The 15,861-nt window shown below is 32.9% G+C and overlaps 2 protein-coding genes across 2 annotated transcripts; both read right to left on the reverse strand.

Annotated features, from left to right (window-relative positions):
• Positions 1-1,689: 1,689 nt before the first annotated feature.
• Positions 1,690-4,821, reverse strand: LOC100784642 (pectinesterase 3). Its single transcript, XM_003547864.5, has 2 exons — positions 3,564-4,821; positions 1,690-2,514 (listed from the first exon to the last, which is right to left on the reverse strand). The coding sequence occupies exons 1-2, from the start codon at positions 4,639-4,641 to the stop codon at positions 1,832-1,834; spliced, it is 1,761 nt and encodes a 586-aa protein (XP_003547912.1). The 5' UTR covers positions 4,642-4,821; the 3' UTR covers positions 1,690-1,831.
• Positions 4,822-7,649: 2,828 nt separating this feature from the next.
• On the reverse strand, positions 7,650-13,613 carry LOC100776623 (pectinesterase). Its single transcript, XM_026126181.2, has 2 exons — positions 12,452-13,613; positions 7,650-8,709 (listed from the first exon to the last, which is right to left on the reverse strand). The coding sequence occupies exons 1-2, from the start codon at positions 13,548-13,550 to the stop codon at positions 8,018-8,020; spliced, it is 1,791 nt and encodes a 596-aa protein (XP_025981966.2). The 5' UTR covers positions 13,551-13,613; the 3' UTR covers positions 7,650-8,017.
• Positions 13,614-15,861: the final 2,248 nt, after the last annotated feature.

Genomic DNA, 15,861 nt, shown 5'->3' on the forward strand with positions numbered 1-15,861 from the left:
CTTAAGTATGCTACATTGTATTTCACCATACTTGAATAATTGTCACTTTAATTCTTGTGGAGAGTAGTTATAAATTATCTTTGATATTGATTTTTATTTAATGTCAGACTTTTAAAGAGATGGAGCATAACATACAATCGAGAGCAAGAAACAAAAGGGACTTGTTGTCCCATATGTGGCCTAAGGTTTTTTTTTTATCAGCATGGCCTAAGGTTTCTAAACTAATGTTTCACTTAAGTCTATTACATAGAGTCATATATAGATAATAGTTAAATGGACATTGAAATAAAAGCAATTAATTGCTTTTCTTAAAGGTAATTTTGGTACCATTAATAATCGGTAGTATTATTATTATTTTTTTATGGGGAGAATTGATATCGGGTACCATTAATGATTAGTAGTATTATTTTGATCTTTTACATGGGGTAAGTTGAAAATTTGAATTTATTGCGTTTGCAAGTGATTTTGTCATCTATGTGTCACACTAAAAGTTTATGATCATTTGTTATCCGAAAAATAAAATATTTTTTTATCAAAAAAATGTTTAGTTATTGATTTTTATTAGCTGAAGATTTGAACTTCTACTCTCTCCCTTCTCTCTTCTTTCTTCACCATGAAACCAAAGGTGAGAAATATAATGTTGCATTTTCATCTTCCTCTCTCCCTCTCATTGTCATCTAGTTTAATAATTTTTTTAATAACTTCATCCTTTTCGTCTTCATCTTATTTTCCCTCACAAACATGACAATTGTGTCCCTTGACCAAGTTTTGTTTTTGTCTGATTTTGCATTTGCTTGCTAGAGGATGAAAAAAATGGCACTTGTTGGGGTTGGAGACTTGGAGTTGCCATCTGATTTCCCTCAAGCTGCAATCAAAGAAGGGATATATTGATGGCGTCATCTTACTTTTGTTGTTGTGTATCAGATTGGAACCGTTCAATTCTACGTATAACAAAGACGTGGTTGATTTGCCACCCTATACAACATTATCGGCGATTACGCATGAAAAGATTGCCTGTGTAAAAAAAATAAAATTAAAATAATGTGTTTTTAGTTTCTATGTTTTGATGATTTTCAGTTAAATGCGGGTAAGGTCATTATATTTTTATATAGATAAATGAATTGAATTTTTAAAAATATAAAATTTATTCTCTCCTAATTTTAGAAAAATACAATGATTCTTCTAAAAAGAATACAATGATATAAATAATTTTTAGACAGACTAAAAATATACATATTTGCTTTAAAGTAAATTATATATGTAACTCTCAATATAGCTGCTCACACATAGGCTATCTTTGTGGATACTAAAAAATATTACGAAATACTATAATCGTGTAACTTAGGAGAGCTAGGCCAATAAAAATGCTCCAAATAACATGCCATTGGTTATATTCAAACATTAGCAATCTCCTTGAAGTCAATATGTCAATTGGACTCCATAATTAATAATGATACGTCTTCATTATTTGTTTCTTTTTAATAAAATCCGCATCTTGAACGTAAAAGAAAATGAAGATATAAAGTTAGGCAGTGATAGAAAAGAAGGGGAATGAGGAAAAATTATGTATTTGATCTTTGTTTGCTAATAAAAATTAATAAATTAATAATTAACATTTACGAATAAAAAAATCTATTTAATTTTTTTTTTTCATTTGAAATTTTGACATATCTTTCTGAAGAGATTTTCTAGAAGAATGTTACAAACCATTCAAAAGTAGGTCAAAAAAATGCGTATAGAGTGTAATACATGTTACAAGAGTGTGATTAAAAGACATGTAAAAATATGATTAGCAGTTGATATCTTTCTATGAGGCCGGTAGTATTAAAAATCACAAGGTGGAATCAAACTGCACAGCAGCATTGGGCAACCACTCAGGGCCTTGGATAAAGGACTGCACAGTGAACTTCCCTGCCTCCCCGTCCGTGAGAGTGGGCTTATACCCAGCCCATTTGACCCTCTGTGACACGTCAGCTCCAGGCCCAGTATTCTGGTATTCAGCATAGAAGATGGTACTTACAGGTTCCACATTGGGGACCCAACTCATCCACCCCACAGGCTTCAAGAATGACCCAATATCAGATTGCATGATCACAGTGGTGGAGAAATCTTTCCATGGCCTACCAAGGTATGTGGGAGCTGTGAGATTGTTTTCCAAGGGAGTGAATTTTGATTTCTGGATTATGATTCCAGTGTTCTGGTTTCGGTCCTTCTTGCCCTGAGCTGTGATGGTGTTGAACTGGTTTGGTAGAGGCTGTCTAGGCATTATTTTGCAGTTTTGGAACACTGCAGCTGCATTTCCGAATATGAAGTCTATGGTGCCTGTAATGTCACAGTCACGGTAGAACTGGCGATTGGAATGGGCATAGAGGGTATCCTGGAAGCCATTGAATGAGCATCTAAAGAACACAGAACGGTCCGAACCAGATCTAAATGCCACAGCCTGGTGCTTAGATGCACCTGCATTGTTCACAAAACCTATGTCTTTGGCAATGAATCCCTTGCCTTTCACAGCTGCAAAAAATAACATGCTTCCAGTTAGTACCAGGTAGTAGTATCAATGCATTCAAATAGGTTGAAGATTTTACACTGAACTATTGTATCAGATTCATAACATAGGCTGTATCAAAAAAGATTCATATGACATAGTCAACAAATGTGGGTTTAATCCTATGTGGCATACCAATTAGGGGATTTTGCAAATTAAATGTTCAATAATCCCATATGGGGGATTTTGCAAATTGAATGTTCACTGATCCCATGTGGAAAACAAATTGGGGGATTTTGCAAATTAAATGTTCACTAAGTTAACATGAGGGACGATATGTCAACTTTTTATGCATCAACATTAAATAGTTTCAAGCATAAAACAGGTCAGCGCCTACACCCATGTCTAACTCAAGACAGCATGTATGGATAGTGAGGATATTACATATGTGAAAGTGAAGCAGACATTCACATGGGAGGCCATGCATGATGCACAAAACAGCATGATGCTTGGTGGGTCATAATAATAAAAGAAAGAGGTGGCAGGCAGCCAATTTTGCGAGAGTGGATCAGCTTTCACATGCTCGCCAGACGCACTAAACCACATGCCACATGCCACATGCTTTTCCATCAAACCTGTTTTTTTCCATTCCATAACAATATAACAACGAATCCTAACAAATTCGTCCCTTCCTATATTCAATATACCTCACCTAATTTCTCTCCCCCTATCACTGAAAAGTTATATCCTCTTGTACATCAAAGACTTGTATATTTATCAATAATTTTTATAAAACATTTTATCATTAATGTTAAAAAGACCAAACTCCACATGAATACATTTTTGAAATACAATCAAATATCAATCAATTGATTTTCATTTCCCATTAATCTCATCATGCATTCAGAATTAATTCATGTCAAAATATTAAACGAATATTAACGAAACTTAAAGTAGAAAGAATAATTATCCTAAATTATCCACCAGTTTTCAAATACTATTAGAAAAATAGCAATTGATAAAAAAAATGCAATAAATAAATAAATAAGAGAGAAATTATAAGTAAACTGATTACCGAAGGTGGCGGTTTCGAAAGTCGGCGTGCCGTCCATGAAGTTCCGGCTACCGACGACGACGGTTTTGTCCTTGCCGTCACCGAAGATAAACACATTCCACGTATTCTTATCCAAATCAATGTTCTCTAAGTAACGCCCTTCCTTCACGTGCACCACGAACCTCTTCTCGCTCTTCTTCTTCACTAATTTCAGCGCCTCACCGATCGTCCTGAACTGTCCGCTACCGTCCTGCGCCACCACAGCGTCCAGCGTTGTTTCGCTGCTGTTCACCTGAAGCAACCTCCGCTCCGCCGCCCCGAGCCACTCCGGAAATCCTAGCAGCCGCCGGTGGTGAATCGGCGCCGCGAACTGCGACAGCAACCCTAGGATCTTCGTGACAATCGCCAAACTGTTGCTCGCGAACTCCGTGGAGTTCCTCATGGCGGTTTCGATCTCGCGCAACGCGCCGCTCGCGGCGGTGGAGTTCAGCTCTCCGAGCGCGTCGAGGCACGTGTCCTGGTCCGTGAGCGCGGCGCTGATCCACGTCTCCACGTCGCTAACACTCGCCGGGGAGATAATCTTCCCGGCGCCGCCGCTGCTTCCGAGCGCGGAGATGGAGTCGTTGAGCCGGTCCAGCGCGTCGCCAAAAATGTTCCCGCAGACATCGATCGCCTTCTGGAGACGTGCGTCGTGTTCCGCATTAGCGCGGAGCTTCGAAGGAAAGCTCGAGAGCTTGGATAATTCGTCAATGGCGACGCGGAGAGAGAGCTTGAAGAGGAGCTCCGGATCAGTAGTGTTGGAATCCGGTAACGAGGAGATTGCGGAGAAGCACGAGTTAGGGTACTGAGTCACGTCGCAAACCGCTTTGAGTGACGCGGCCGGGGTTAACTCAGTTTGCGGGGGCGAGTCGGATGAGGGAGATGATGAGGTGTTGCGCTTGTGTATGACAACCCCTGCGATAGCGGCGATGATCACCGCAATTAGAACGATTGAAGAGACTGTGATTATTATGAGGCGCTTACGTGTCTTCTTCTGATAGGCTTGCTGCTCCAACTCGTCAACTTTGCCGTAGCCCTTGAAGGACTTGATTGTATCCATAGTTGTTTCGGTGACTGATAAATAAAAATGGCTCTTTCGAACTTGCAAGTGTTCTAGCCTTGCTTTTATATGGAACTTTCGAGTTTTGGACGCATTTTATAAGGGAAAAGTTTTTATATAGAGAAAATAATGTTCTTTTTGTACATTTATTAATTAATAAATATTTCATTATTTTAGACATTCATTTAACACCTCTTTTTTCTCTTTTCTTATTAGATCATTTCCTAAAAAATGGTGCCTTTGGATAACACGCACCGTAAGAAATCCTCAGCCTTCTTCGTTTTCGATGAAAAAAAATATATATCGATTAAAAGAGAAAAGTTGTTTAAAATTAAACAACATTATTTAAAAGTTTTTATAAGCATCATCACATAAAAAAATGAATTCCTTGTATAAGTAACACAATCATCACTTGATTCATTTTTATCGATTAAAAATTATTTTTTAATTATAAAATTTAATGTAACTAAATTAAGTATTCATTTTAACGAAACTTTAGAACTGTAGTAAATGTTTATGTAAGTTTTTTAAATTTATGTGATATTATAAGATTTTTAAATTTAAAATAACTAACTTATTTTAACAATCATATATTATATTATAAGTGTATATGTATCAAAAACTTTCTCATACTTGTATTTTTATGTTTTTTTTTCTTACTCTAGTGTTAAATAATCTCTATTAGATATTGATGTTACATTATTTTTATATTAATTTTTTAAAAAACCTAGTACTATCATTCAACGTGTAACACTTTAGAGTTACGCGGAATATTACTGTTTTTACTTTAATAAAATCATGGTAAATGCTACACAAAATCATGGTAATATATATTTTTATTTATTTAGGATAAAAGAGGGATGTCTTTTATTTTCTTCTTCTTATCTATGTTTTGGGATAAGAACGTGGAAAGTGTACTTTCCGCAATGCTTCTTTGTTAAGATTGAGAGTAATCAGCTTCTAAGAACAAATTCATTTTTGTGCATAATAATCATTCGAGAAGTTACCATCATGGTGTTTCGAGGGTTGATTGCATAACAGCATAAGCCTTCTTTTTAAAAACTTTTACTCAGAGATACGCGTTTCATTATCATATATCTTAACAAACAAAAGCCAAACACGTCGTGGACAATTAATGTTGATTTTGATATGTAGAATAGAGCAAACTATTGGATTACTTTACTATATATTTAAGTGGTGGGGTTGTTACTTTATCTCTTGGTTTGGTTTACGAGTTATTTTGTGATTTGTTTGCATCAATACTTGGTATAGTTTAGCCACGCAAACTTGTGCAAGCTGTGAATTTTCTTAATTTTGTACATTGTTTGGAAATGGTATTATGGCAGGCTAACAGAAACAGACTAAGGGGACGCGGTTTCGTTAGTATTTCATTTCATACTTCATTATAGGGAGAATCTGAGCTGTTTTTGTCATCCATACAAACCACAACAGTTTGCGTTCTGGAGAAAGGGATTTTTTTATTTTTTTTTGATAAAACATGCATCATGTTTTAGTCAAACTAGCAAAAATACTATTCAACCAATTATTGTTAAATGACGTAGATTGATTCTTTTAAAAAAGAAATTTTATTTAATTTTGTAGGTATTTTGTGATTTTTAAAGATGATAAAACATTTTGGTTATAGTTATAGGAAACCTAATTTCTAGACTGAGCGTAGTGTGCCTTTAAATTATATGAATTTGGTGTACAAACCTCAATTAATTCAAAACTATAAATTATTCTCTGGAAGAAAATTAAAACTTTAATTTGAGAGAATATTTATCATTAAAAAGTAAAAACTGTACGCGAATTTATTATTCGATGTGGGGCATGTGGCAATGTCTTGATTGCACGCTGCGTAGCAAGTGGCAACATTCCGGTAATCGCGCCATACACATACGGATTGTTTTGATTGTTTTTCCTTTCCTACTTCGTCTCCAGATCCCCTTTTTTTTTAAATAAAATAATTACAAATTTGGTTTCCTATTAAACAAAAAAATTAAAAATTAACAATGGGATAACATCATCGAAAATTATGCATTTTTTCTGCCGTCCTTAATCTCCTCCAATTTAATTAAAGCGAGTCATATTATACAGTAATAATATTCGTTATCTATATAATACTTTAAATTTAACAGTTAATTTTGATACAATATTATTGTTATTTTTTACTACATACAATATTATTCTCATAGTCTCAAAAACACTTTAAATATAACTTTTAAAATAAATAATATATACATAGTCAATAAATAAACTTTTTATATAATTATTTAATGATAAATTATAATATATAATAGTATGTTTTGTTAATTTTTATTTTATAATTTAAACTTAAATACATGACAGAATGACAATTCTGTTGAATATCCGGGTTTTGATGTGCAACCAAAATGTGATTTTGTTGCATCTTATGAACATACTACAAAATTGCATTTTCGTATACTTTAAAAGTAAGAAAAGAAAAAGTATTTCCGTGAGGTGTAGAGAAATAGAACGAGTGCACTCTTGTCCATTTTCGATAAAGTAACGGGTGAAAATAGCAAAAGTTGAGGTGGGGATAACAGTCCTGGTTGTAATTAGCTCTAGCCCAAATTCTGGGTTTAGTGGCGTAAACAAAAAAGTGTAATTTGGTAGCCCATTAACAATAAAAAATAATCAACCTAATTGATTTGGGTATGGGCCAACCAAAAAAAGGGTTTGGCTAACTCAAGTAAACATTTTTTTTTTTAAAAAAAACGGAACTCTAGTAAACATTCTGTCATTCTCTAACCCAACTTATGTTAGTGCACATACAGCAGCATTTTTATTTATTTTTTGCCCAATCGATGTAAATTAAGATGGTAACAAGGTTCAAGATGTTTTTCATGTAAAACTTAGGTTTAATCTCATTAGCTTTCTTTTATGAAAAAAAATCCAATTTTTACTGATGCTACAGTAAATAAATAGTTAATTTTTACTGAGGTGTACGGCATGACATACAATTATTAAATAACACAAAAATCCAATTTTTGAACGAGCCAAAACTTTGGCTTACATTGATACACTTATTATCATGATTATTTTAATCCAATTTTTGAACGAGCCAAAACTTTGGCTTACATTGATACACTTATTATCATGATTATTTTAGCCAATGGCACTATCACAATAAATAGCCTAAGGTAGAAGAACATGGTGTGTTCCAAAACCCAACCAATACAAGTGAAAGATAAACTAAAACCCCCCACCCACCTCTCCAGCAATAATCTCTCTCTCTCTCCCTCTTTCCTTTTTTTGTTTTCTTCTAAACATTTGGGCCAACTTAATTTGTTTCTCTCTGCCACATAACAATAACAATAGGTAACAATTACAAGACTCAAAAGTTTCACATAATTTACAAACCAAGAGAGAAAGGAAACCCAGTTGAGCCCAACCAGCTAGAGCCCCCAATGAAGCTTCCAGGAGTATAATCCCTGGCCTCGGCAGCATCAGTGATGACCTTATACCCTTTCCAAGTGACCCTATTAGAAGTACCAGCACCAGGCCCAGTGTTTTGGTACTCCCTATAAACCAAAGTACTCAATGCAAAATTCCCACTCCACTCATGCCACCCAATTGGGTCAATGACATCACTTATACTACTTTGCATGATCACAGTCCTAGAGTACTCCTTCCAAGGCCTCCCAAGATAAGTCTTGAAATTCTTCTTCACAGACTCCAAGTCCTTAGTGGCACCAATCCTACACTTTTGGATCACAATGCCAGTGTTTTGGTTAGGGTCAACTCTTCCTTGGGCCGTGACCATGTTCTTCTGGCCCGAGTCAGGAAGCCTGGCGTGGATGTCACAGTCTTGGAACACCACTGCTGAGTTGCCAAAGATGAAATCCACTGTGCCAGTAATCAGGCACTTGACGAAGAATTGGCGATTGTTGTGCACATAAAGGGTGTCTTGGAATGCTAGGAAGTCACAATTGAAGAATGCTGAGAGGTCCCCACCAACCCTTAGGGCCACGGCTTGGTGCTTTGATGGGCCCGCTGTGTTTTGGAATGTTATGTCCCGGGCCAAGAAATTTGCACCCACCACAGCTGCATGAGCAAAAAAATAAAGGGAACTTGAAAATGACTACACAAAATGAATCATATAAGGGACAAAAATGAAAAGGCAATAATAATCATGTATGTACTAGGCATTTGTTTATCTTGCCAGAGAGCCTAGAAGAGTTGCGTGTGAGGTTTGTTCACCTTTTAATTTATGTTGCACATACTCATTTCCTGACTAAAGACATACATTTATTTTGAAGTGTGCCAATGAATATCAACCTAATTTGAATTCCTTGAATGGTATACATACACTTTTGATCTATTTAGAAAAGTAAAACACAATCATAGTCATTAGTTTTCCTCTTATAAATTGTATTTCACTTTCTTTTAATTGGTAAATTTGAAGTGTGAAGCCCATTTTTGTTTTTAGAAACATTTTTACATAAAGAATGAATTTGATATTTAACCATGGTGGTTAAATAAGTTCGAACAAGAGATAGTACCATAAATATATATTAAGGTTGAATGGGTTGAATGCAATATAGTGTTGCCCAAGTGTTAGTAAATGGAAGGCATATCCGGTGGAAGACTTCTCGAGGCAAGTCAAGAGGAAATAGTTGGATAGTTACAACTCATAGGGTACGACAATTCATAAATTGAATGGCCACCGAATGATAGACTTGGGCCAATTGTTAATTAGGCCGAGTTGAACAAAGGCTTAGAAGTTGGATATGATAATAGACTATATGCGCAATGTACGCTATAAGACAAGATTAGAAGTTGGATTTTACTAATAATTAAACAATAACATATTTTAGATTGTTAGACGTTTTATATGGCAAAAGATAATGACAGGTTAGCGAAACATATTAAGGAAAAACAATGTGGGTGCTTAGATTGTCCATGATGTGTTATGCAAGTATGTGACTATATTATATTTTTGTACAGAAAACATGCATGAATTCATGATTGAAGCGAATAGGGTAGAAGGAAGCATCACCGAATGTTCGTGGCTTCAAATTCAGGTTTCAAAGTGGAAAAGAAATGTCGACAAAGACAGGAGAACTAGAATAATATATATAAAGTCAAATTTAAATGAAATTTTGTCTAGCTGTATCCAACCCTTTTTTCCTCCATTAAGAAAGAACATCCTTATAAAAAAAATGTGTATATTTTATATTAAAATAATTTATTTAGAAAATTTTATTCATGCAAATTAAATATTTCTATGTAAAAATTAATCTTAATATGATTTTTCAAATAAAATTAAAACATATTACAAAGTACAAAAGAGAATATCAATTTTCATAAAGAAACTCAGAGTGGAACAAGATATCCTAAATCGATTTTCTATGCAAGCAATCCAATCAAAGATGCATAGGTTTGAAAATTTTATTTGATGATATTTTTTAGAACCTTTCCCCCAAAAAGTAAACACACACTTTGTTTTAAGAAAACAATTATTAAGACCTTTTAATTGTTGCTACTTTCGAAAAACTTGTTTAACTTTTATTAAAAAAATTAAACGTTTTTTTATTTAAGAAAAATTTTCCTTTTACATATAAACGGTCCCATTTAAAGAATATTAATTGTGTCAATTTCTGTCTGGGCAACCATAGTTAACAGTGGGACAATGATTTGATAGATAGTTTAGTTAATTTAATTTCTTTATAAGACTATATGTTTTCATAAGCTTAGGAAACAATAATTGTATCGATTAATATAATTTAATTAAGAATATAAAAAAGTAATAATGTATAAAGATAGCATTTTACAGATCTATATATATATATATATATATATATATATATATAAACCTAACATTTATTTTATATTATTGATTTTTTTAATTCATGTAATGTTTCTTAATTTTCAACTATATATTACAATATGTATAAAATGTAGACAGAAACATTTTCTCAGAAAATTTGAAAACCCAAATAGAAAAGGAAAAAAGTGAAAAAGAAAATTATGAGATTTTAAATTATCGAAATTTTATTTTAAAAGTTTTGAAACCAAGACATGGGAATTAATTAATTTAACCTCGCAAGCTTACTACTAGCTATGGCAGACATGCAAGCAAGACTACAAAGGACCAAAAAAATAGTTATAACAATAAGAATACAGAGCGACCCATGTGCATGCTGACCAAATTTTATTGAAAATGATTGTTGATTTGACAAAATAGATTTAATAAGAATGCAGAGCGACCCATGTGCATGCTGACCAATTCTTATTGAAAATGATTGTTGATTTGAAAAATAGATTTCTAAATCGTTGATATGATTAAACAAAAGTTTAATTATTCATTTTGATTGTATAATTTTATAGTTAATGCGTATTCGTTAATTTTAGTTTCTATAATTTATATTTTAATTTTTTTTTAATTTTTAACTTTTTATAATTTAAAAATGATATATTTGTAGTTTTTATTATTTTTATTTTAATTCTCTTTTAGTTCTTATTATTTGAAAGTATTCTTTTTAGTTCCTATAATTTATATTTTAATTTTTATTACAAAATAAATATATAAAAATATTTAAATACAAATTAATTATAAATTATCAATTATTTTTTTATTATAAATTATATTTCAATAAATTAGTTATGAATTATTTGTTAATATTTTTATAGTTAATTATAAATATTATTATTATTTTTATTTTGATGATAAAGACTAAAACAAAATTAAAATATAAAATATAAAAACTAAAAATATCAATTTTACAACTTTAGGAACTAAAAAAAGTTAAAATATAAATTAAAAATATTAAAAAAAACTACTTTTAAATTATAAGAAGTAAAAGGTATGAATAATGAGAAACTAGGATTACACTGCGATCTGACCCGGAATTGTTGTTTCTGTTGTCTTCCAGCTGGGACCTTAACATTCCGAAATTAGAGGAGTTAATTAACATTGTTTATTTATGTGATATCAAGCACAGGTCAGTGCTGTTGTCGTTGGTCTAACCATATTTTGGGCCAGCCAATAACCATGTTAAGTTACTGGATCAATCAGGAGCTGGATAACTTTTCAATCTTTCCACCCTTAATTTTCTGACACATATATATGTTCTAGAAAAATATCGACAACTTTTGCAAATGTACTATAGTTTAGTTATTATTATTATTATTGAAGACTGTTTTTGTTTTTGGTAGTAGTCAGAAACCCCAGTCCTGCACTTAACTCTTTCCTCTCCGTTCTGTCATTGTTAAAGCAAATATGTTGCTAATATCAATGGACAAGCATTTTCTGACGATACCACATGCATAGCATTATATATATATATAACAATTTATACGAAAAAGATAAGAATAAATTTGTATATATAACAAAGATAGAGATCGTATGATCTTGTCGAATGTGAAATATCTTTTTGTATGCCATACTTCATACCTTATTCTCAAATGGTAGGGACATTAATCTAAAAATCCACTTGGCCGTTATACCCCCATTACATTATTTTTCCTTTAAAAATAAATAAATAAAGACCAAATTTTATTTGATGAAAATTTAAGATGAGTAGGGATTCAAAATTCATCAACTCACAAGTCAATAAATAGCGTGTTTGCTTTCTGAAGATGAAGTAATAACTTGAAAATCTGAAACGAGATTGTTTTATTCTGAACGTATTTTTAAAATATAAACTCATATTTTTATAGCAATAAAGTCTTATTCTTAACAATGAGATCAACCTAACTTGATCGATTAACTGATTATTATATACAGTTACTTAGTTTGTATTGTATGCTATGCAATGCAGTGATTAAGGATGAATGAACTTACCGACGGTGGCAGAGTGGAAGGTGGTGCTACCATCAACAACATTTCTGCTAGCAGTGATGATAGTGTTGGTCCTTCCATCACCCAAGAACATGATATTCGTCTTCTTCTTATCCACCTCAACGTTCTCTCTATACACCCCACCCTTAATCCTTATAACATACCTCTTACTACTCTTCAACGGAGCCGCCTTCACCGCCTCCGTCACCGTCTTAAAGTCCCCGCTCCCGTCCGCCGCCACCGTCACGTCCGCCTTCACCGTCGCCGCCTGCAGCAGCCTCCTATCCGCCGCCGAAATCCACTCCGGCCACTCAACACCATTCTCCACTAATAACTTTCTATTGCTGTTAGTGTTTTCCACTTTCATCTTGTATTCGTAGTTTGCTATGTCACCGTCGGTCATGTTCTTCGTCATGGCCAATGCGTTGCTGCACATGTGTTCCACATGCACCTGTCCCTTCTCCAACTCTTTCCTCACGTGTTTGTCTGCGTCATCGTGAGAGAAACCGTCGAGGCACGTGACCTGGTTCGTTATGGCGGCGCTGATGAGGGTTTTGAGATCGTCGGCGTGCTGGTACAGAGTTTTCTTGTTAGGGTAGAGCTCGAGGTCGTGTTGTGCTTCTCTGAGCTCGTCGAGGGTTTCGTCTATGGTTTCGAGGCAATCGTGGAGCGCGGTTGTCTCGCGTTTCGTTAGGTCGTGTTTGGTTAGGAGTTTCTTCACGGTGAAGTAGTTGCGCTCCACCGCGCGGAAGGTGATGCTTAGGGAGAGTTGGATGACGTCGCGGTGGTTGGTGACTTTGTGAGTGACGTTGGGCTCAGAGGCTATGGCGGAGAAGCAGAGTTCGGGATAGAATGTGGAGCTACAGGCGCTCTTAACGATCACGTGCGAGTGGTGGGAGAGGGAGAGGGAGGTGCTGGTGGTGTCGGAGTTGTCGGAGTTTTTGGTTTTGTTTTTTACTCCGGCAACAATGGCCACCACGGAGGCCGCCACGAGGAGGGTGGCCAATAGAGAGAGAAGGAGCTTCTTGTGGTTTTTCTTGGAGGAGGGAATGTGGTTGCCGGAATCGGAGATTCCGGCATAACCTAGTTTTGGGTTGGTCATGGTTTAAGACCAAGAGGAAAGAAAGAGGAGGAGGAGGGAAAGATGGAGTATGGAAAAGATAGGGGAAAGCCAATTACTTATAATGCCGGATTAGAGTTCCTGTTAATTTTTTAATTAGAATTTGAGTAATGATAAACATGAATCTCATTTTTGGATATGTAAGAAGAAGAAGAAAAAAAACTTGTATGTAGTAACATGAATCTCTTGAAGTAAATGATAGGGTTTGTTGTATTTGTACAAAATATTATACACGTAAGAGATTTATATTAAAGAAAACGGACAAGCGTGAAAGAGTAGGAGCTGTTAATTAGAAAAAATTATGAAAAATAAATTATAAAATGGTACTATGAAAAAAAATATATGAAATGCTATGAATAAAATAGGGTTACTATATATATATAATCTTAGTTTTACCACATTTTCTTTTTATTCCTTTTTTTATCATATTATTTATTATATTTATTAATTTTCTCTCTATCTTTTCTTTTTCTTTCCACATCTTTCTATTTTCTATTTCAATCTGCACAAAAAATGAGATAGACATTTAATTATTGTTATCCATAAAATATGAATAAATGAGTAAGAAAAAGGTATTAAAGAAAAATAAAAGAAGAATAACACGAGTCTTCAAATTTCAACTCGTTACTGCTTTTCTATCCTTTGTCTTTCGCTCCTTTATTGTATACGACTTTCGTACTTTTATGTAAGGTGGTTGTTCCTTTTGGTCGTTGGAGTTATTATTATGAAACATATTCTTCGTATTAAGAAAAAAGAAACAAGAAAAAAGAAAAAAAATTACAGATATGATTTTTTCTACTAACAATTAGCATTTGTTTATATAAAAAAAGAGAGAAATGATTTTTATTTAATAAGTTTGTTTAAAAAAATTCCCAATTTTGAAAGAAATAAGAGAGAGAAAACTGTGAAATAAAATGAATAATATATAAAAAGAGCTAGATAAAAAAAAATTAAAAAAATTATGAAAAAATTATTGTCTGAATAATGTCATTCACATAATGGTCCTGAGTCCTGACTCAAAAATTTTAAAGCTAAGTGTTTAGTGGGAAAAGGTTATGGAAAAGTGAGTAACACATATACACTCTATGTAGTAATTACTCATAAAACAAAACGTACTCTATGTAGTAATTGAATATATAACATTATCATAGCACATAAAAGTAAAAGTAGTAATAAGATAAATAGATTGACTTCTTACAAATGGTTAATAGTGTATTTATTAATAATTAATATTATTTTTTATGAATAATAATTAAGAACAAGTAGAAATTAATTTTTTTAAAAAATAAATTTTATCTATTGCATCAAAGTGTTTTCTTATACATATGATAATAAATTAACCCTTAATACGAATTATCTACAAATTTGTTACTAATAATATATGAACTTTTTAGTTCCTTGGGAGAATAAATATCCCCGAATAAAATTATTATATATAAACTGTAGTATTTTATAGTCAAAAGAAATGAATAGAATCATGAGTGAAAGAAAGTCTTAATTTAAAGACTTTTACATAGCACTATTATACCACCTATTTGGGAGTTTATCATTCTTATCTAGTGTAATTCTTCATTTAATTATTTTGTTTTATATTTCAGTTTATCTGTAAAGCTTTAAAGCAACACAAGTTGCAATATTTTAATCTTCATTTTTCACTTTTTGTCATTAATTAATTGGAATGCAGAGAACGAATAATAATTATTTTAAAAATATTTCTGCTTTTTCATTATTTTATGGTCCAGCTTTTTCATCTTTTGAAATTGTATAACGTTCAAGCGTATGTATTAAATTATTCGTCTATTAGCATGTGTTCGAATAAAATGGTTTTCTTCATTGTAAATATTCTAAACAATCACAATGGAGTATAGTTCACTACATGTGTTGGTTATTATAAACCTTCTAATACATGTATTTGATTCTTATATGAATAAAAAAATTTAAAAATTTAAATCTTTTTGTACATTATTTTGATTTAGGATAAGAATCTCACCTTCTTTTAATATAAAATTGGACACAGATCGAACTTAGCAGCGGCCATACTATTTGTTAGTGTACGTAGAAATATATTTTGGAGACTAACGATATGTTATTTTCAATACATAGTTGTGCCTTACTATTTGGGGCAATTATATCCAAAATTGACTAATAAAGTTAACGTAGGATACATATAAACTCAATTTTGAAGGCATATAATTAGCAAACTATAACAACATAAAACTATGAGAAAAATAACCCTTAGTACTTAAACGCAAATTTTAGCTAAAATAAGAGAGTTGTTTCTTAGGAAATAAAT

Source organism: Glycine max, chromosome 16, assembly GCF_000004515.6.
Source record: "Glycine max cultivar Williams 82 chromosome 16, Glycine_max_v4.0, whole genome shotgun sequence".
In the NCBI taxonomy this organism is placed as follows: Eukaryota; Viridiplantae; Streptophyta; class Magnoliopsida; order Fabales; family Fabaceae; genus Glycine; species Glycine max.